At 39.2% G+C, this 21,290-nt stretch overlaps 1 protein-coding gene across 1 annotated transcript; it reads right to left on the reverse strand.

Moving 5' to 3' along the window:
* Positions 1 to 719: 719 nt before the first annotated feature.
* Positions 720 to 20,960, reverse strand: LOC118025525 (oligophrenin-1-like). Its single transcript, XM_035028369.1, has 3 exons — positions 20,638 to 20,960; positions 2,313 to 2,478; positions 720 to 1,273 (listed from the first exon to the last, which is right to left on the reverse strand). The coding sequence occupies exons 1-3, from the start codon at positions 20,918 to 20,920 to the stop codon at positions 1,219 to 1,221; spliced, it is 504 nt and encodes a 167-aa protein (XP_034884260.1). The 5' UTR covers positions 20,921 to 20,960; the 3' UTR covers positions 720 to 1,218.
* Between the last annotated feature and the right edge of the window lie 330 nt (positions 20,961 to 21,290).

The following is a 21,290-nucleotide window of genomic DNA, read 5'->3' on the forward strand; positions in this document are numbered from 1 at the left end:
GCTTGACCTGATTTTTATCTGTTATGGTAGAATAAATAGCAAATTATTGTCTAAGGAGAACTGGACCTGGTTTAATGGCTGACTGCCAAGCAGAACTAGGGTGACTTGCTGTGCAGTATCATGTCCTGGTGAGTTAGGTCTCACAGTTTTGACTAGATGATGTTAAACTCACCCTAGCTCCACTGCTGGTAAAGGCACATTGTTCTTTTAACTGACCACCTAGAAGAGTTATACTCTTATCACCCATCAGGAAACACAATTTCAAACTCTCTAAAAAGCAACATGGAGCAAAATCACAAAAGAGTCCCTAAAGGCTGAGCAACCATTTCTTTAGGTATTCTAGTCTAAAGAGTCCCAAATGCCAGGCTTTGGACAATTTGTACCAATACCTTAGAAGTTTTAAAAACAAACAAACTGGAATGAAGGTAGGAAGGAAGGAAATAAAACAAAAAAATAGATTCCCAGGCCCCACTCCTGGAGATTTTGTTTTAGTGGGTCTAGGGTGGAAAGCAAATCTGTTTATGTTTTTGTTCCCTCAGGTGTTTCCAGGTGATTTATATCATACCACCTAATGTTTACCTATGTTTATTCTAAGGCTGTTTATGTGAGTGTTGCATTCTATATATTCTTATCAGCTGCCCTTTTAGAATATAATAGAGTCTAAATAAGTAAACTAACAAAAAAATAAGACCTACATTGAATGTCATGTTTTTTTGCAATATTACTTAGCATGTGGTTCCTTGGCTTCCAGTCCTACCTCAGGAAAACGTGCTGGCCATTAGCTCAGTTCTTACCCTGCAAGAGGCTCTCTGGAGAATCTGAGTCATTTTAGGAGATTAAAAAAAAAAAGAAAGGGACAGGGGAGAGAGAGACAGAAAAAGAGTAAAACAAACAAATAGGGAGACAGAGAGACACAGAAACAGAGATATAAGCAGAAAAACACAAAGAGAGACAGAAAGAGACTGAGAATGACAAAGACACAGAGAAAGAAAGAGTATGAGAGAGACAAATAGAATAACAAGGACAGAGACAAAAACAGATGTATAGGGTGAGAGAACAGGAAACAGAGAGACAGAACTAGGGGAGAGAAAGGGACAAACAGAGAGACAGAGATGGAACTGCATAGAAACAGAAGAAGAGAATGTAAGACAGCAACTGTGATGTTCATGATCCATTTATTAAAAAGTAACTTGGTGTCTCTTCTGTCATCTATGTGTCTTACCTTCCTGTTTTTCGGGAAGCTGTTTCAAAGAACCTGGTCCTGGAAGCCACCCTGCAAACAGAAGCCAATCAAGTCCCATGAGTTGCTCTGGAATACATATGAGAACCAACAGACAATGGACAAGACAAAAAGTATAAACCAGACAGGCCACCAACTGAAGGTCTTCCCTAGCTTGCAAAGGACCTGGGTCTAAGGAGAAACCAAATATCAGAATGTGAAATGACTCAGAGACCATAAGCACCCCCAAGGCTATGTCTAACGCCCTTTGCTTTCCCTTGGTTCAGAGTGGTCTAAGTATGTTGTTTGTTCAGGCTATTCTTATGAGAAATAAGTGAAACAAGTCCTTGGCTTCAATGTATAAATTTTTGACATTTTCATAAATACACTTAGCTACTTAATCAACATGATAGAGGCTTTGTTTTTCTTATTTCGCCCATTTTACAATTATGGAAAACAAGAGACACAAGAAAAAGGAATACTAGGAGGCAGTATATGAGAGGGGTCCCAAGCACTGGCTAAAGAGAGACCAGTCAGGCTAGTTATGACCATACAAGGCTGGTCCTTGAGAGCTGCTGTGGCCCTGCCTTCGCTACTTTATACCTGGTTCCTTGGCTTCCAGTCCTACCTCAGGAAAACGTGCTGGCCATTAGCTCAGTTCTTACCCTGCAAGAGGCTCTCTGGAGAATCTGAGTCATTTTAGGAGATTAAAAAAAAAATCATACCATTGATTTAAAAAGAAAGCCGGAAGGCACAAGTACAATGAACAAATCTGTTCATTAAATTTCTTTTAAAAACAGTAGCAATAATAAGAAAATATGAAAAATTTCCAGAGCCAAGGGAGCATGAAAACAGAAGTTAATCTTATCACCCTACAGAAATCAGGGCAGTGTTAGTGAAATCTCTCAGCCTTGGGTGCTGAGTGGAACACTCCAAACAGGGCTTGTCTGTGACATTTCCCTAGACTATGAAGTGAATGATACCCTGGGGTTGTGCACTGTATACCCTTCACAACCATTATGGTGATCCTGGAAAGAACTCCTGGTGGCCTAAGATGAGCCTTAGGCCAAGGTTGAGGAAAAACTCTACTTACACAGATGATGGGATTTCCCCTGCATTGCTAACCACAATATCTGGCTTTGGTTCTGGCTTTTGGGGAGTAGCTGCCCGGCACGGAGGGTCTGGAGGCCTCACTGGGGGACGGACGATGGTAGGCTTTTCTCCCGGAGGCCGCACTTTGCTGAAACTGTCAGAGTCTCCTGAAAGAGAAAATGTAGTAGAATGGTTAGCCCAATGGAACACTATTCATGAACAGGCACCCAATATTGGAGTTATCTGGGCTACCTCCCTTAGGGCCCACTTATTTTTGGTCATAACAACTCTGGATTTCTTTTCCATTTTTTTTTTTTTTAATTCTTCCAGCAGCTTAATCCTTCAGAAAGACTATGTTTGAAACCCAGCTTTAGAACTTCTATTTGTGTGACCTAGGGTATGTCATATCAATCTGCTAAGTCTTAAGTTACCTCATCTATATAATGAAGACCAATAATACATTATCTTACAAAGATATTAAAATTTCAATTAGGTACTAACATGTTTAGTATGAGCCTGGCACATAGTAGGTATTTAGGCAATATCTGATGATGAATTTGAATTTATTAAATTCATAATTACCCAAACTCAGGCTCTTTTTACTTAGACATTGACTATTGCAGCAGTCCCCTAACTTGCCTCCCTGCTTCTATGTCTCTGGTTTCCAGGTCAGTCAATATAAAGTAAATATATATAATTTTTTATGAAGTGGATTTAGCGGGAGTTTTGGCAGGAGAGACACTGATGCACTTACACATTGCTGGTAGCACTGGACACTGGGCTTACTCTATTTACATAGCCATAAAGAATTCTGGAAAAATGTTGATGAAATGCAAAAGCATACATATGAGATAGTTCATATTTGTTGATCCAATGGATCCATTTTGGGGAACAGGCCAAAGGAATTAACCACCAAAAAATAGGAAAAACAATTGACACAAAAACATTCTTCTTAATAGAAGAAACTTGGGCCCAACCACAAAGACTAAGCAAACCATTTTGTACAAGTACTTAACCAACACATATTATACATGAACTGACAAGGATTTGGGCCGGGTCAAAAAAAATATGTGCATTTAAGTGGAAAAAATCCACACACAAAAAGTACTCATGGCCTGATGAACACGATATGGAAATTGGCATATGTACAACTATGCAAGGTTGTTAGTGGGTGGGGGGGGGATGTTGGGGAGGGCAAGTCCCACACTCTTGTGCTCTGGCACAACTGCTCTTCTCTGTCAAGCTCACCTCAATTCCAGCATGGTGGGCCTCTTCCCCAGACCAGCACAGGCCCCTGCCCACATCACATTCCTAAACCCTAGAGTTTTAAAAGTCAGCAGACTTGAAGTAATGAGCATTTGGTGTTACAAGCAACTGATGAATCACTAAATTCTACCTCTGAAACTAAAAATACAGAATATGTTAATTAAATTGAATTTAAATAAAAAATTAAAAAACAAATAAGCACCTAATGAACTTTTATTTTTCATTTGGAAGATGCATTTGTGGTTAATATTTGGAAAAATTAACTATACTGGCCTTTTTGATTTGCCAAAATGATGGAGGGACCTGCTGGCATTTGAAAGGATAGGTCAATATGCTGGATAGTCCATACAAGGAAGAACTGTCTCACCAATCGATGTTTCTTGATGAGCACCTTGCCACAAGGTAGTTATACATACACTGGACATAATACTGTGGTATTGTACATAGATCCCTTTTTCTTTCACAATTTTCATTAATGCTATTACATATAAAATTTATCTGGAAATGAGGAAGTCAATGACTTCCCATATAGATCCCTTTGGAGAAACTTATGTAAATGATCTGAATTGAAGAAACTAGAGAAACCCAAATATGGAAACAGAGTTTATTAAAAAAAACACTTAGCTCCATTTTCTCCAGGCACTGTGCTGGGTGCCTTAGAGGGTGCAAAGATGAATAAGATACGGCTGTTGCTCTTAAAAAGAAAATAAAGTGAGCAGGCTTCACTGGGATAGAGCCCGGAGAGCACTGTGCTGCTCCTGAAGAGAAGGCAGTATACAACGCGGAGTCAAATAGTGTGGAAACAGCAATCCGAAAAACCCCTGGGACATATGGTGAGGAGGTTACTTGCTCTTCTTGGAGTGCTTCCCTGAGAGGCAGTGTGCATGGAGGCACCCCTCCAGGGACAAGCTAGCTGGCACCATTCCCCCGCCCAAGCCCCTCAGCATAAACAAAGAGCCCCCTGCAGGAAGCACTACGGCACCAACACAAGCTGCCTAGTCTGCTTATACCAGGTCCCACACCACTGCTCTCTGGTGGTACTGCCCTTCTCAGTCGAGCTTGCATCAGTCACAGTGTGGTGGGCCCCTTCTGTAGAAGACCAAAGAAACCCCTGCTCACACCACATCTGAATAGAAAGCTCTGCAGTGCTTCAGTTCTAGTGGAAGTATTAGTTCTCATTTCACAAGCAGACCAGAGCACACATAGTTAAAAGTTGCCACGTTTTGGCCAAGAACCAAACACTGCCCACTGCAGGCAAGGAGAACCTCTGAGGACGACTGACCTGAAGGACAGAGCAGCCACAGCACAACAGCAGAGCACAGGCAACACACACCAGAGACACTCCCTGAAGCTCTAGGCCATGGATACTGTATGGCCTCTTCTTCATAAAGCCATTACACTCAGGAACAAGAAATATTACTGGCTTTTCTAACACAGAGAAGAAGACAGAGACTTAGAAAAAAATGCGAAGACAGGGGGATTTATCCCAAATGAAACAACAAGATTAGGTCACAGCTAGAGATCCAAGTGAAAAATATATAAGTAACATGCCTGATGGAGAATTTAAAGCAACAATCATAAGGATACTTGCTGGGCTTGAGAAAAGAATGGAAGACTTCAGGGAGGCCCTTACCACAGAGACAAAAGAGTTAAAAAAGAATCAGTCAGAAATGAAAACTGCAATAACTGAAATTGGAAACAGACTTGATGGAATGAACATAAGGCTGGAAGAAGCAGAAAAATGAGTAAGTGATGTAAAGGACAAAATAATGGAAAATAATGAAGCTTAACAAAAGAGAGAAAGAGAAATTATGGAACACGAGAATAAATTTAGGGAACTCAGTGACTCCATCAAATGTAGTAACATTCATATTTTAGCAGTCCCAGAAGAAGAGAAAGGGGGGGCAGAAAATTTACTTAAGCAAATCATAGCTAAAAACTTCCCTATCTGGAGAAGGAAACAGTTATTCAGATCTGGGATATACAGAAAACTCACAACAAAATCAACAACATCAGGCCAACACCAAAACATACTGTAATTAAATTTTCAAAATATAATGATATAGAAAAAATCTTAAAGCAGAAAGACAAAAGAAATCCCTAACTTACGGGGAAGACTCATAAGGCCAGCTGCAGATTTCTCAACAGAAACACGGCAAGACAGAAGGGAGTGGCATGATGTACTCAAAGTGCTGAATGGGAACAATCTGCAGCCAAGAATACTCTATCTGGCAAGTTGTCATTCAGAATAGAAGGGGAGATAAAGAGTTTCCCAGACAAGTGAAAAATAAAGGAGTTTGTGACCACTAAAACATCCCTACAAGAAATATTAAAGGTGACTCTTTGAGTGGAAAGACCAAAACTGACAGGGACAAGAAAGGAACAGAGAATATCTCCAGAAACAACAAACAAATAATGAAATGGCACTAAATACATATCTATCACTAATTACTCTGAATGTAAACGGACTAAATGCTCCAATCAAAAGATATAAGGTGTCAGAATGGATAAAATAATAAACCCATCTATATGCTGCCTACAAGAGACTCATTTTAGACTGAAAGACACCTGCAGATTGAAAAGGAGGGGATGGAGAAACTTTTATCTTGCAAAAGGATGTCAAAAGAAAGCCAGATTAGCAATACTTATATTGGACAAACTAGAGTTTAAACAAAGACTGAGGGGCGCCTGGGTGGCTCAGTCGTTAAGCATCTGCCTTCGGCTCGGGTCATGATCCCAGGGTCCTGGGATCGAGTCCCGCATCGGGCCCCCTGCTCCGCGGGAAGCCTGCTTCTCCCCCTGCCACTCCCCCTGCTTGTGTTCCTGCTCTCGCTATCTCTCTCTCTGTTAAATAAATAAATAAAATCTTAAAAAAAAAAAAAAAACAAAGACTGTAACAAGAGATAGAGAAGGAACCTATATCATGATAAAGGGGGCAAACCAACAAGAAGATCTAACAATTGTAAATATTTATGCCCACAACATGAGAGCACTGAAATATATAAAACAATTAATAACAAACATAAAGGAACTCACTGAGAGTAATACTATAATAGGAGACTTGAACACCCCCACTTACATCAATGTACACCTCATCTAAGCAGAAAATCAACAAGAAAATCAACAAGAAAACAATGGCTTTGAATGACACCTTGGACCAGATGGATTTAACAGATATATTCAGAACATTCCATCCTAAAACAGCATAATACGCATTCTTTTCAGGTGCACATGGGACATTCTCCAAAACAGATCACATACTAGGTCACAAATAAGGCCTCAACAAGTACAAAAAGACTGAGATCATGCCATGCATCTTTTCTGACCACAAAGCTATGAAACTTGAAGTCAACCACAAGAAAAAATTTGGAAAGACCACATGGAGGTTAAACAACATGCTATTGAACAGTGAATGGGTCAACCAGGAAATCAAAGAATAAATTTAAAAAATACATGGAAACAAATGCAATGAAATGAAATGAAATGAAAATGAAAACATGATGGTCCAAAACCTTTGGGATACAGCAAAAGTGGTCCTAAGAAGGAAGTAGTCATAGGAATACAGGCTTAACGCAAGAGGCAAGAAAAATCTCAATTAACTACCTAACATTAAAATTAAAGGAGCTAGAGAAACAACAACAAACAAAGCCTAAAGCCAGGAAGAAGGAAGGAAATAATAAAGGCTAAAGCAGAAATAAATGAAACAGAACCTAAAAAACAGCCAATAAAACAGATCAATGAAAGCAGGAGCTGGGTCTTTGAAAAGATTAACAAAATTGATAAACCTCTAGCCAGATTTACCAAAAAGAAAAGAGAAAGGACCCAAATAAATAAAATCACAAATGAGAAAGGAGAAATAACAACCAACACCGCAGAAATACAAACAACTAGAATATTATGGAAAACTATACACCAGCAAATTGGACAACCTGGAAGAAATGGATACATTCCTAGAAACATATAAATGATGAAAACTGAAAGAGGAAGAAATAGAAAGCTTCAACAAACCAATAACCAGCAAAGAAATAGAATCAGTAATCAAAAATCTCCCAACAAATAAAAGTCCATGGCCACATGGCTTCCCAGGGGAATTCTACCAAACATTTAAAGAACAGTTAATACCTATTCTTCTCAAACTATTCCAAAAAATAGAAACGGAAGAAAAACTTCTAAATTCATTCTATGAGGCCAGCATTACCCTGATACCAAAACCAGATGAAGACTCCATTAAAAAAGAGAATGAGAGGCCAATATCCCTGATGAATACGAATGTAAAAACTCTCATTCAAATACTAGCAAACCAAATCCAACAGTACATTAAAAGAATCGTTCACCAGGATCAACTGGGATCTATTCCTGGGCTGCAAGGTGGCTCAATATTCAACAATCAATCTACGTGATATACCACATCAATAAAAGAAAGGTAAAGAACCATATGATCCTTTCAATAGATGCAGAAAGAACATGTGACAATGTACAACATCCATTCATGATAAAAAAAAAAAAAACCCTCAACAAAGTAGGGTTAGAGGGACCCTCTAACATACCTCAACATAATAAAGGCCATATATGAAGAGCCCATAGCTAATACCATCCTCTATGGGGAAAAACAGAGCTTTTCCTCTATGGTCAGGAACAAGTCAAGGGATGTCCACTCTCACCATTGTTACTCAACATAGCACTGGAAGGCCGAGCCACAGGAAGCATACAACAAAAAGAAATAAAAGGCATCCAAAACGCCAGGAAGAAGTGAAACGTTCACTGTTTGCAGATGACATGACACTCTATATAGAAAACTCGAAAGGCTCCACCCCCAAATTGCTAGAACTCATACAGGAATTCAGCAAAGTGGCAGGATATAAAATCAATGCACAGATGTCAGTTGCATTTCTATACACTAGCAATGAGGCAGAAGAAAGAGAAATCAAGGAATTGATCCCATTCACAATTGCACCAAAACCATAAGATACCTAGGAAGAAACCTAACCAAAGAGGTAAAAGATCTGTACTCTGAAAACTACAAAACACTGATGAAAGAAATTGAGGAAGACACAAAGAAATGGCAAAACGTTCCATGCTCATGGATTGGAAGAACAAATTTTGTGAAAAATCTATATTGCCCAAAGCAATCTACACATTTAATGCAATCCCTATCAAAATAACAACAGCATTTTTCACAGAGCTAGAATAAACAATCCTAAAATTTGTATGGAACCGCAAAAGACCCCAAATAGCCAAAGCAACCTTGAAAAAGAAAAGCCAAGCTGGTGGCATCACAATTCTGGACTTCAAGTTATATTACAAATCTGTATTGATCAAAACAGTATGGTACTGGCACAAAAATAGACACATAGATCAATGGAAGAGAATAGAAATCCCAGAAATGAACCCACAACTGTATGGTCAATTAATCTTAGACAAAGCAGGAAAGAATATTCAATGTGAAAAAAGACAGTCTCTTCAACAACTGGTGTTGGGAAAAGTGGACAGCCACATGCAAAAGTATGAAACTGGACCACTTTCTTACACCATACACAAAAATAAATTCAAAATGGATGAAAGACCTAAATTTGTGATACAGGGAAGCACTGACATTCTAGAGAACACAAGCAGTAACCCCTTTGACATTGGCCGTGGCAACTTCTTACTAGATATGTCTCCTGGGAGGCAAGGGAAACAAAAGCAAAAATAAATTTTGGGACTTCATCAAGATGAAACGCTTCTGCACAGTGAAAGAAATAATCGACAAAACTCGGGCGCCGGGGTGGCTCAGTTGGTTAAGCGACTGCCTTCGGCTCAGGTCATGATCCTGGAGTCCCAGGATTGAGTCCCGCATCGGGCTCCCTGCTTGGCAGGGAGTCTGCTTCTCCCTCTGACCCTCCTCCTCTCATGCTCTCTGTCTCTCATTCTCTCTCTCTCTCAAATAAATAAATAAAATCTGTAAAAAAAAAAAATCGACAAAACTGAAAAGCAACCTACGGAATGGGAGAAGATATTTGCAAATGACATATCCAATTAAGGGTTAGTATCCAATGTATATAAAGAACTTATAAAACTCAACGCCCCAAAAACAAATAATCCAGTTAAAAAAATGGGCAAAAGACATGAATAGTCATTTTTCCAAAGAAGACATCCAGATGGCCAACAGACACATGAAAAGATGCTCAACATCACTCATCAGGGAAATGGAAATCAAAACTACAATGAGATACCATCTCCCATATGTCAGAATGGCTAAAATCAACAACACAAGAAACAACAGACGTTGGTGAAGATGTGGAGAGAGGGGAACCCTCTTGCACTGTTGGTGGGAATGCAAACTGGGTCAGACATGCTGGAAAACAGTATGGAGGTTCCTTGAAAAGGTATAAATAGGGGCGCCTGGGTGGCTCAGTCGTTAAGAGTCTGCCTTCGGCTCAGGTCATGATCCCAGGGTCCTGGGATCGAGCCCCACATCGGGCTCCCTGCTCAGTGGGAAGCCTGCTTCTCCCTCTCCCACTCCCCTTGTTTGTGTTGCTGCTCTCGCTCTCTCTCTGTCAAATAAATAAATAAAATCTTAATAAAAAAGGTAAAAATAGAACTTCACTCTGATCCAGCAATTGCAGCACTAGGTATTTACTGAAAGAATACAAAAATACTAATTCAAAGGGATACCTGCACCCCGATGTTTATAGCAGCATTATCTACAATAGCTAAAATATGGAAACAGCCCATTTCTGACTGATGAATGGATGAAGAAGACATTGTGTGTGTATACACACACACACACAATGACATATTAGTCATTAAAAAGAATGAAATCTTACCATTTGCAACTACTTGGAGATAGAGAGTATTATGCTAAGGGAAATAAGCCAGTCAGAGCTAGAGAAATACCATATAATTTCACTCATATGTGGAATTTAAGAAACAAAACAAATAAATATGAGTGGGGGAAAAGAGAGGAAAACCAGGAAACAGACTCTTAATTTACAGAGACCAAATGATGGTTGTCAGAGGAGAGGTGGGTGGGGGGATATGTTAAATTGGTGATGGGGATTAAGTTGTGCACTTGTTGTGATGAGCAGAGGGTGTCCTATGTAAGTGCTGAATCACTAAATTGTACACCTGAAACTAGTATTATGCTGTATATTAACTGGAATTTAAAAACTTGGAAAAAAAAGATGTGATATGTATATGTGTGTATATATACAGATATATACACACACACACCCAATGGAATATTGTATATATTGTATTATATTGTATATATACACAATGGAATATATATGTATACATATATATACAATATTTTATATACACACACACACACACACAATGGAATATTACTCATCCATAATAAAGAATTAAATCTTGCTCTTTTCAATGATGTGAATGGAGCTACAGAGTACTATGGTAAGCAAAATAAGTCTGTCAGAGAAAGGCAAGTACCATGATTTCACTAATATATGGAATTTAAGAAACAAAACAAATGATCATAGGGGAAAAATGTGAGTTGCACACCAAGAAACAGACTCTTAACTATAGAGAACTGATGGTTACCAGAGGGAAGGTGGGGGGGGGGAATAGGTGGTGGGGATTAAGGAGTGCCCTTGTGGTTTTTTTTAAGATTTTATTTATTTATTTGACAGAGTCAGAGAGCACAAGCTGGGGGAGGAGCAGAGGGAGAAGCAGGCTCCCTGCCGAGCAGGGTGCCTGATGCGGGGCTCGATCCCAGGACCCTGGGATCATGACCTGAGTCAAAGGCAGACGCTTAGCAACTGAGCCACCCAGGCACCCCTGGAGTGCGCTTGTTGTGATGAGCACAGGGTGTCATATGTAAGTGTTGAATCACTAAAATTGTTCACCTGAAACAAATATTATACTGTATGTTAACTAACTGGAATATTAAAAAAAATTTAAAAAATAGAGGAGAAAAATATTGTTGGTGATTTTGATATTTCTTGATTTTTTGTTTAGTAATCTTTATATTCTCAATTTTTCTTCTATAAAATTTTAAAGTAAATATAAAAAATATTAACTTTAATCTATACTGTTATAAGGTTTACCCTAAGTATTTTAACATCGTTTTTCTTCTTAAAGATCATACAGTAGCTATAAAATGTATAGGATATTGTGGATCACCACATCAAAAACTAATGATGTATTGTATGGTGACTAACATAATAAAATTAAAAAAATTTTTAAAAAAGGATTTCATACTCTAAAAAAAAAAGTGTATAGGATAAAGTTTAATTTCTTTACTATAAATTCAAGGCCCTCTATGAGCTGCTCCCAAATTATAATCCCAGGCAGCAAATCTGGACTTTATCTTCCAGCTCTACTCTAGTCAAACTGGTCTCCTAATTGCCCTATCAAGCAAGCCCTTGATTTTTTTTTTTTAAGATTTTATTTATTTATTTGAGAGAAAGAGCACGAGCAGGGGAGAGGGCAGAGGCAGAAGGAGAAGCAGACTCCCTGCTGAGCAGGGAGCCCGCTGTGGGATTTGATCCCAGGACCCTGGGATCATGACCTGAGTCAAAGGCAGATGCTTACCGACTGAGACACCCAGGCACCCTGGCAGCCCTTGATTCTTGCTTCTAGGTGAGCTGATATGGTATAGTGGAAAGTACTGAAAGTTTGGAGTTGGGTAGTCCTGATTTTGAGGCCTTGTTCTGCTACTTCCAAGCTATTGGACTCCGGGCAGTTATTTCCCCTTTTTGACCATCAATGTCTTCATCCAGGAAGTGGGTATAATAACCTCTCCCCACCAGGTGATTGTAAGGACTAAATGAGCCTATTGAGAGTGCCTAGCATATAGTAGGAGTAAGTAAGTGTTAGACTCTGTTTTGCTTCCTGCCTGATATATGCCCCAGTTCTCATGTCTTATCTGTACTGTAACCAACCCTCAAAACAGCTCAGATTTCACCCCTCTGAACAGTTCTCGTGACATAGGTGATTTCCATCCATATAAACACGCATGAAGTACTCATATATTGCCTTGTGGGTTTTTTTAATTCCTCCAGCTAGCCAGCCCTTCTGGTGAGGGACACAGATATGAAAAGAGATAATGATAATACAGTGTGATTGATATTCTAATGGAGAAATTATCTGTGTATACACATACAAATTCTGTCTCCCCATCTAGACTGTATCTTGTATTTCTGAACATGACATTCCCCTTAGCACCAGGCTGGGTACACAGAATTGCAGCTAAGAAATGACCAAAATTATAATAATAATCTGATTTTTCTAACACACTTTATACCATTCAAAGCACTCTTCCAGATAACTATTTTATGTTGACAATAATCTTGGGAGAGAAACAGTGATGGGTCTTATCTTCTTCATTTCATAGAGAACAAAACTGAGGTTCAGAAAGACTAATTCAAGTCATGTAGTTAGGTTAAGTGATAGAGTGAGGGTTGAAACTCCTATCTCTTGTTTCTGCATCCACTGTTTTTCCTAGTGCCTGCTGTTTTGTTATATTATTAGTCATATAAAAATTATAAATGGTAAAAATAATAGTAATGGTAATAAAATAGCTGGTAAAAATTTTGGCTTTTATTGAACACCTGCTCTATTCTAGATGTTGGGATACTATACTCAGGATTTTATGCATATATTCTCATTTAACATGGGTTATAACCTTCCAAGCTAGAAAGTATTATTCCTATTCTACAGTTGTGAAAACAGAGACACAGAGATAAGAAGTAACCTCATAGGTAATTGGCAATAGATTCAGATACATCTGATTTCTGAAGTCCATGTAGTCCCAAGTGCCAGTGGTTTTCAACCTTGGCTATACACTGGGAACATTAAAATCATATAGTATCTGGACCCAGTCCCCAGAGATCCTAGTTTAATTGATTAGGGTAGGACTTGGGTATGGGTATGTTTAAAAGCTCCCCAGGTGGGACGCCTGGGTGGTGCAGTTGGTTGAGCATCCAAATCTTGGTTTCAGCTCAGGTTGTGATCTCTGGGTTGTGAGATCAAGCCCTGCGTCGGACTCTGCTCTGGGTGTGTACTCTGCTTGAGTTTCTCTCTCCCTCTGCCCCTCCTCCCCTGCACTCTTTCTCTAAAATAAATAAATAAATCTTAAAACAAAAACAAAAACAAAAAAGTTCCCCAGGTGATGCTATGTGTAGCCAGAGTTAGGAACCACTAGGCCACATGACGCTAACTTGGTCACTGCAGATCAAAATGACCAAAGCTGATAATGCTGTTCCATTTCAACTGCATGGTGGAGGGCGTGTTGGACAGGAAGAGTATGCTATGGTCAAAGCCAGAAAATACTTCCACCCAAACCTGGGTCCGCCTTAGGGCTATTGCTTTTCTTGGTAAGAGAACTAGATGATGCCTCCTAAAATATGAATCCCATTTTTTTCCAACTTACAGCCAAATCCAAATGGACATCAACCCAAGGCCTTGGAAAACAAACATGAGGCTCTTTATTGATGATTCATTACAAGTCAAACTTTGAAGTCACAGCAAAGGGATTTCTTGGTTGAAACACCCCAGTGATGTTCTCTCTTATCTCTAATTTGCCACAGTAAAACCACAATATCAAACTGAGGAGGCAGAGATGGAAGAGTAAAATAACTGGGAGTCAAGAGACCTAGATTCCAGTCTTAATACTAAAACTAACTTGCTGTGTAACCTTGACAAGATCACTTCAATAGCTGTGCAACGTGGACTTGGACTGTTTTATAGATCAATGGGCTCATGATATAAGTCTATAGACCTATATCTCTCCCTGCTGACTTTTAAATGCTGCTTTTGGAGTATTTTAGAAGCCAGTTCTGATCATGTACTTAACCAGCTTGAAAAAAAATCTCGATACATAGATTTAGATTTAGACTCCGTAGTTCAGTGTTGCCTTTAGAATAAACTCAATCATTTTTAACCTGGAAGTCACTATCCTCTTCCACTTGGCTTCAACTGATCTTTCTGACCTCGCTTTCCACCATTTCTCTTCACATATGCTACAGTCCACACAAATAGTATTATTTGTTGTTCCATATACATGTTTCATAATTGATCATATTTTCCCCGGATTCCCTTTACCCTATTCCCACACGCCTAAATTTACATCATCTATCAAGATTCAGCTTTAGTGCTCCAAGCCTAAGATGCTCCAAATTCTTTTCTCTGACTCCTAAGGCACTAATCATCTTGTACTTTGAATCAGGGCTCTTTGTTTTGGTGGCTCTATGTCCCCTATTAGAATGGAAGCAACATGATAGCAAGATCCAGGTGGGATTCATCTCTGTAGTCACCAAAAGCCCAAGTAAATTGCTTTGCACATAACTAGTATTCAATAAATATTTACTGAGTAAAGAAAAATGTAGTTCAGCCCATTAGAAGACAACATAAAGAGATTTTCTTTTTTAAGTTCCCAGTTGTGACACCTTTGACACATACAGAAACATGATATGGCCAAATTTCAGGGCTATTCTGGAACCTAAATTGAAAGGTTTTCAATATGCTGTGTTTCTTGAGGGCTTTTGTGCCCAGCCTTATGCTCTTACAAATGGTATGACATAGACCTTGTCCTCCAGGGGCTTAAAACAGAATTGGACAATGAAGTCATACATTTAGGAAACAATTGTGAATACTCTAACTCAGCATCCACATTAAACGGTCAAACTTGAATGTCAGAAGAAATGAGGTAAGGTAGAGTTCCCTGAGGCAGAACTGTCAGGAAGCTTCATGGAAGGAATAGGACTTGAGGTGGACCTTGAGGGATGGCTAAAAATCCTTCCTTGTCCCTTCCCCTCAACAATGGTCCTCCTCTTTTTCAGTGTTTGGCAAGGTCAGAAAAAGTTTGAGGGTGGAAAGAGTAGCTCTGAGCTCTTAGATGTCATCTATGTTTGAGGCTTGAGGCTTCTCATAGGCTCCAAAATACAAAAGAATAAACATGTACCATCTTCTTTGGCTGCCAGTTTCCTGAGAGGTTGTTGCCCATCCAGTAGCAATATCACTTTTTGAACTTCTATTGTACTATTGTATAAATGTTTTGTATACCTAGTCTTACTTTATACCCACAAAAAAAATGTTTCCTACAATGTAGGCATTGTCCCCATTTACAGTTATTAAAACTGGCTCAAAGAAGTTAAGTTTATCTAAGATTATGTAGCTAGTACTTAGCTTCCTATAAAAGCAAAACAATTGCTACCACTTACTGAGTACTCATTATGTGCCAAGCAAATGGATACCTCATTCCATTGTTGTAACAATCCTATGGGCATAATTATTATCTTCATTTTACAAATAAGAAAACTAAGACTCAGAGAGGTTGTGGCTTGCCAAAGGTCCCACAGCTCTGAGGCAGAGCTAGGATTCAAAATCCTATCTGGGAGACTGAAGCTTGTCACATCTGAGACCTCACTAAGCCTTCTGAGCCTATGATCTTTCTACCAAACTGTACTTCCTCTTAATTTCTTTTTAACTTTGGTCCACACCTGACTTTTACTACAAATTTGACCTCCCTCTCCATCCCAACCTCTTCTCTCCCTCCCCGTTCTCTGTAAAATGACTATAGCCAATCTTAGCACTTGTTGATTTCTTAGTACCTCATGGCCATCAGTCTTCAACCTTAAGCAACTTTCTCCCACCTTTTCTTATATCCATCTACACCAAATCTGAGAGCACGATAAGGGGAGGTTCTTTCTCCTTGTACATTCCCCCAGTTTTCCAGAATCATCTCTTACTTTCTATGAAATTCTGCCATGCTCACCTGAAAGCCTCTCTTCTCCTGTAGCCACTAATTACTCTTTTGGATCACTTGGGAGTTAGGCTCCAGGAAAGGCAGAGAATGAAAACCAAACACAGTAGATTACTAAAGCATAATGAATCCAAACAAGCAAATGTGGGTAACGGCCAGCACAGCCAATTATTTCAAGGACAGGTCTGCTTCTAATGCTTCTAGAGCTGACACAAATGCTACTCACTGCAATAGTTAACCCAGTGGAGAATTGATGGCCCTGTAGCTGAGCAAGGCCTTACAAGCACTCTTTCTCCAAGCCCTAGAACACACCATCAGAATGCAGTCTTTTCTCTCTGGTCAAGACAGAGGAAAGAGTTAAGAAGGGCTCCTAAACACATATATTATAGGTTTCCAGTGTGGATATATCCTTCACCTTTATCTCAGAACCCAAGGCAGAGTGAAGGGCTCCTTGCCCCATGCTCCAACAGGAATTTATTCTCACCCCCATCAGAACATGGGTCATATGGGACTGGGACTGGTTGCTTACATGCCAGCCTCACCACGAACCTTTGGAGGGCAGGGACCATGCATGGCCTTTCATCCTTTTCTCTCCCACTGCATAGCACTATGCCTGAATAAATGAACAAATGCATGTAAGTAGATCTCTTCCCCACCCTACTCTCAAAAGGAACGTCCTAAGTCCCTTTGTAGAAACTACACAAAAGCCCTCTCCAAAGCCAGGCCTGGTTAGAAGCAGTGCTATCAAAGGAGGACAGGACATTGGCTTGTATAATTTTGCTCTCCTAAAAGCTAATGCTTCTTAGAAAACAGAAAGGAGAAGGTAGCTAAAGCTGTTTAAGAAATAAAAATGTGATACGCAAAAGAAGCCAAGGTTCAAGCTCTGTCTCCATATCTTACAATGTGGGTGACTCTGAGAAGTTGTTTCACTTCTCTGAGCCTCAGTTTTTCCTTAATGGGGAAATAAACGTGAAATGAGGGGGAAAACCTATCTCATAGGTCTATCACAATAGAATACAATAGAAAAAGAGAAAGCATCCAGTTAGTTCTATGTCTGGAAAAGAAAAGAGTCCTTGACTAAATTATATCAGCAAACAATATCATTTTTATTGTAAGTTGATTGCCATGGAACAATGCAATTTAACATGCACCTTGTGTGTGCTATTTTTAATTGCTAAGGAAAAATGTAAAGAACATCAAGTCCACTCAAATGTTGGATTGATACAAGGGATGGAGATGGGAGACATGAGAGTGGCACAGTAAGTAAGAAGTTGCTATGGCTAATGTCAAAGAGGTTTCTGCCTGTGTTTTCCTCTAGGATTTTGATGGTTATGGCAGCATTATAAACAGTAGCCAAATTATGGAAAGAGCCCAAATGTCCATTGACTGATGAATGGATAATGAAGTCATGGTATATATATACAATGGAATATTACTCAGCTATCAAAAAAATGAAATCCTGCCATTTCAATGATGTGGATGGAGCTAGAGTGTATTATGCTAACCGAAATAAGTCAGTCAGTCAAAGACAAATACCATATGATTTCACTCATTATGTGGAATTTAAGAAACAAAACAGATGAACATATGGGGAAACAGAGAGGCAAACCATAAAACAGATTCTTAACTATAGAGGACAAATTGAGGGTTGCTGCAGGGCAGGTAGTGGAGGGATGGGCTAAATGGGTGATGGATATTACGGAGGGCACTTGTGATGAGCACTGAGTGTTATATTTAAGTGATGAATCACTAAATGCTACTCCTAAAATGAATGTTACACTGTATGTTAACTAACTGGAATTTAAATAAAAACTTGAAAAAAAAAAACAGCAAAGAGGCAGAAGTTTGGCTGATTTTCCACCAAGGCCAGAACCACTACCTCAGTTCTGTTTTCTGTGGCTAAGGTTGGAGGCATGGGGCTTTGAAAAATGCTGCATCACACCAGCCTCTTGCTGACTGTTTTAAGATAGAAAGCAAAAGCAGGCAATGATGTGGCCCAAACTTAGATAGGCTGGCTGATACTGGACAGTAAGATCAGTACTTACATTGACTGAAACTGTTAGTTGCTGCCAGAAGTCTGGAGCAGGACTGTGGAGGAAGGGGAAGGGGGAATGCCTCTGGAATTTAACTTTGCAGTAGATGATGGTTAGGGAGGGCTAAGTTACTGTGTATGCTAAACTTATAGGATCTGGCTGACCTCAAGACTTGGTAGCAGGCAAGACAAACTTCACTGTGATGAATATAACTTGAGTTACCCAACTCTCTAACAGATTGATGTGAAGGTCAACACATCACTTATAAATTGAAGCTGTGTCTACATAGAAGTCTGGTCTTAATTGGCTATTCCCTTGAATAGGCAAATCTTAGGAAGGGGAAGGGCAGAGAAAGGGAATTAATAACATATTTTGAATATTGATTACATGGCAGATATTTTGTTATTTTTTTAACCTTAGCAATAATTCTGTGGGATGAGCTGTTTCTCCTATTCATAGATATAGAAACCAAGGTGTGCAGATCTTAAATAACTTAACTATTAATCATACAGACAGATGCATCACTGGGTCAAGCCAAAGAATTCACAGAGTCAGTTACTTAGTGGAAATCTTATCAGACTCCCATAGAATAGCTTTCACTGAATTGTGCTCTGAGACAATGCAATCAGCCGATATTGAGGTTTTTATACGCAACAGTCCTTAAGAGAAAATGTTGCTTAGAAATATTCTCTGGCTTCAAAAATGGATGAGTTGTGCTTTTTTGAACAGCTTGATTGTTGTTACCTTAAGAGCATGGATTTACATGACTATTAAGTTCTTTCTCTTTTCATTTTCTGTAGAAAGTTTGGAGCCAAATCTGTGACACCGTTCCAGCAAGCGTGTAAGGCTTCATAGCAAACATTTTGTGTACTAACTCCATTCTTTCCATATCCCTACTATCCTACCTTTTTTCCCTCTCTTGGCTTCATTTTTTTCTCACTTGTACTCTCTAGAATCTAAGGCAGAAGTCAGCAAGCATTTTCTGTAAAGTATCAGATAGCTAATATTTTAGGACTTGTAGGCCATAAGATCTCTGTTGCTACTACTTAATTCTGCTGTTTTAGTGTGAAAGTAGCTTTAGACAATGTGTAAATGAGGTGGTGTGTTTCTGTTGATGGGTACAGAAATTTTAATTTCATATAATTCTCATGAGTCATGACATATTATTTTTCTTTTGATATTTTTCAGTTAAGGCCATAGTTCGCTAAGCCTTGATATAAGCCTCAAGAGAGTAGGGACCTTGTATGTCTTATTCATTCTTATGTCCTTAATGCCTAGAATGGGGCCAGGCATACAACAAGTATTCAATAAATACTTGTTGAATAAATTATTCTTACTATTTTTAAGTTCCTGTATTTTCTATATTGTGAAAGCCTTAATTCCTTTCTGGAACAGGACAGGATAAAAAACAAGGCACATTTTTAGAAGGGCATCTAGCTAGAAAGTAAAAGAGCCACAATTTGGGTCTGAGCCTTTCTGATATCAAAGTCCATATTCTGTCCATTATATCATATTATCTTCATAGAATTATGTACCGCCCTCCAGATACCCTCTGGATTAGCCCCAACCTCCAAACATGAGTCTCCAATTAAATATACCAAAGTCAGCCACATCTTGAATTTGTAATTTAAAAAGTCCAGAGTTTTGCAGAAGTTGTGTCCCTTTGTCCCTATCTTGACTAATCTGAAAAGTGAGAATGAGAAACCATCAGTTCACCAATTTCAAAGCTTCTTATACAAAGGAAAAGTGATAGTTCTGCCTTACTGGAAATAACACAGGCTTTGTTACCTGCCAGACTTGATAAGATTGAGACCCCAGCTCTGCTAGTTAGTAACTGTGAACCTTTGGCAAGTCACTTAGCTCTAGGATCCCCAGTTTTCTAGTAGAAAAAACAAAACAAAACAGTAATACATTCTTCACAGTAAGGTTGTGAGGATCGAAAATAATTTGTCAGTACCTAGTACAGTGCCAGGGACACAGCAGATACTTAATGGCAACAGCAGCAATAATAATATTGATAAAAACATCATTATTATTAATTTATTCTACAATGACTGCTTACCTTGGGACAGTCAAGCATTGTTCTAAGCACTTGGGATATAGAGGTAAATAAAACAGGCCCCAAATCCCCGCCCTCATTAAAATGGTTTACACTCTAGTGATTATTGTGAATGGCTTTTATGTTCTTACCCACCATTCCAATATTAGTGGTAGTAAATTGGGAACAGATCCCTACTTAAATATCTCCAACCTCAGAAAGATCTTAGGGTGCAAAATAGTTGGTTTCAATTCTGATTCCAATTGGATTCCCAAGCACTTACCCTCCTTGTGGTGAGCTAGGGGTCGAGGAGCTGGTCTCTTTATGTGGAAAGAGGGGGCTTTGGTGGGCCCAGAGCCTGGCACAGGTCCATTGGTGGCCTTTGGTATGGCCTTGGTCCCTCCATCCTGCAGCCTAGACACCAGCTTCCCCACATCCACTTCAGGACAGGACTCCAACTTGCCATCTGAAACAGGCCTGCTACTTGGAGACTTCCTCCCAGTGTCAGCTTCTCCACTCCTCTGAATAGGCAGTTTGGGGTATTGTGGCAGCTTGGGGGGTTCCATACTGCTGGCGATAATACCATTGGGTGTTTGATGTTGGATTTCATCTAGGAAAAGGTGGTGCAAAGAGGGAAGATTAAAGCTAACTTCATTACCATTTCATTTTTATACATGTACACATAATATTGAAAAATTTTACACATTTTCAATGGAGCTATTATTGTGGAACTAATCACTGATATCTCGCAAAATCAGTCTCTATCTAGCCCAATTCATGTGGAGTCACAGATCCCATAAAATAGGGAATTCAGTTCAGGATAGGAGTTTGATTTTCACCACCACAATTTAGTAAAACCATAATATACCAAGATGCTTTATTCAAAGGGATATTTAATTTAAAAGGGACTTAAGAGTCCCCAATTATAATTCTGCT

Source organism: Mirounga leonina, unplaced genomic scaffold (genome assembly GCF_011800145.1).
Source record: "Mirounga leonina isolate KUSES-001 unplaced genomic scaffold, KU_Mleo_1.0 Mir_100742, whole genome shotgun sequence".
NCBI classification, from domain to species: Eukaryota; Metazoa; Chordata; class Mammalia; order Carnivora; family Phocidae; genus Mirounga; species Mirounga leonina.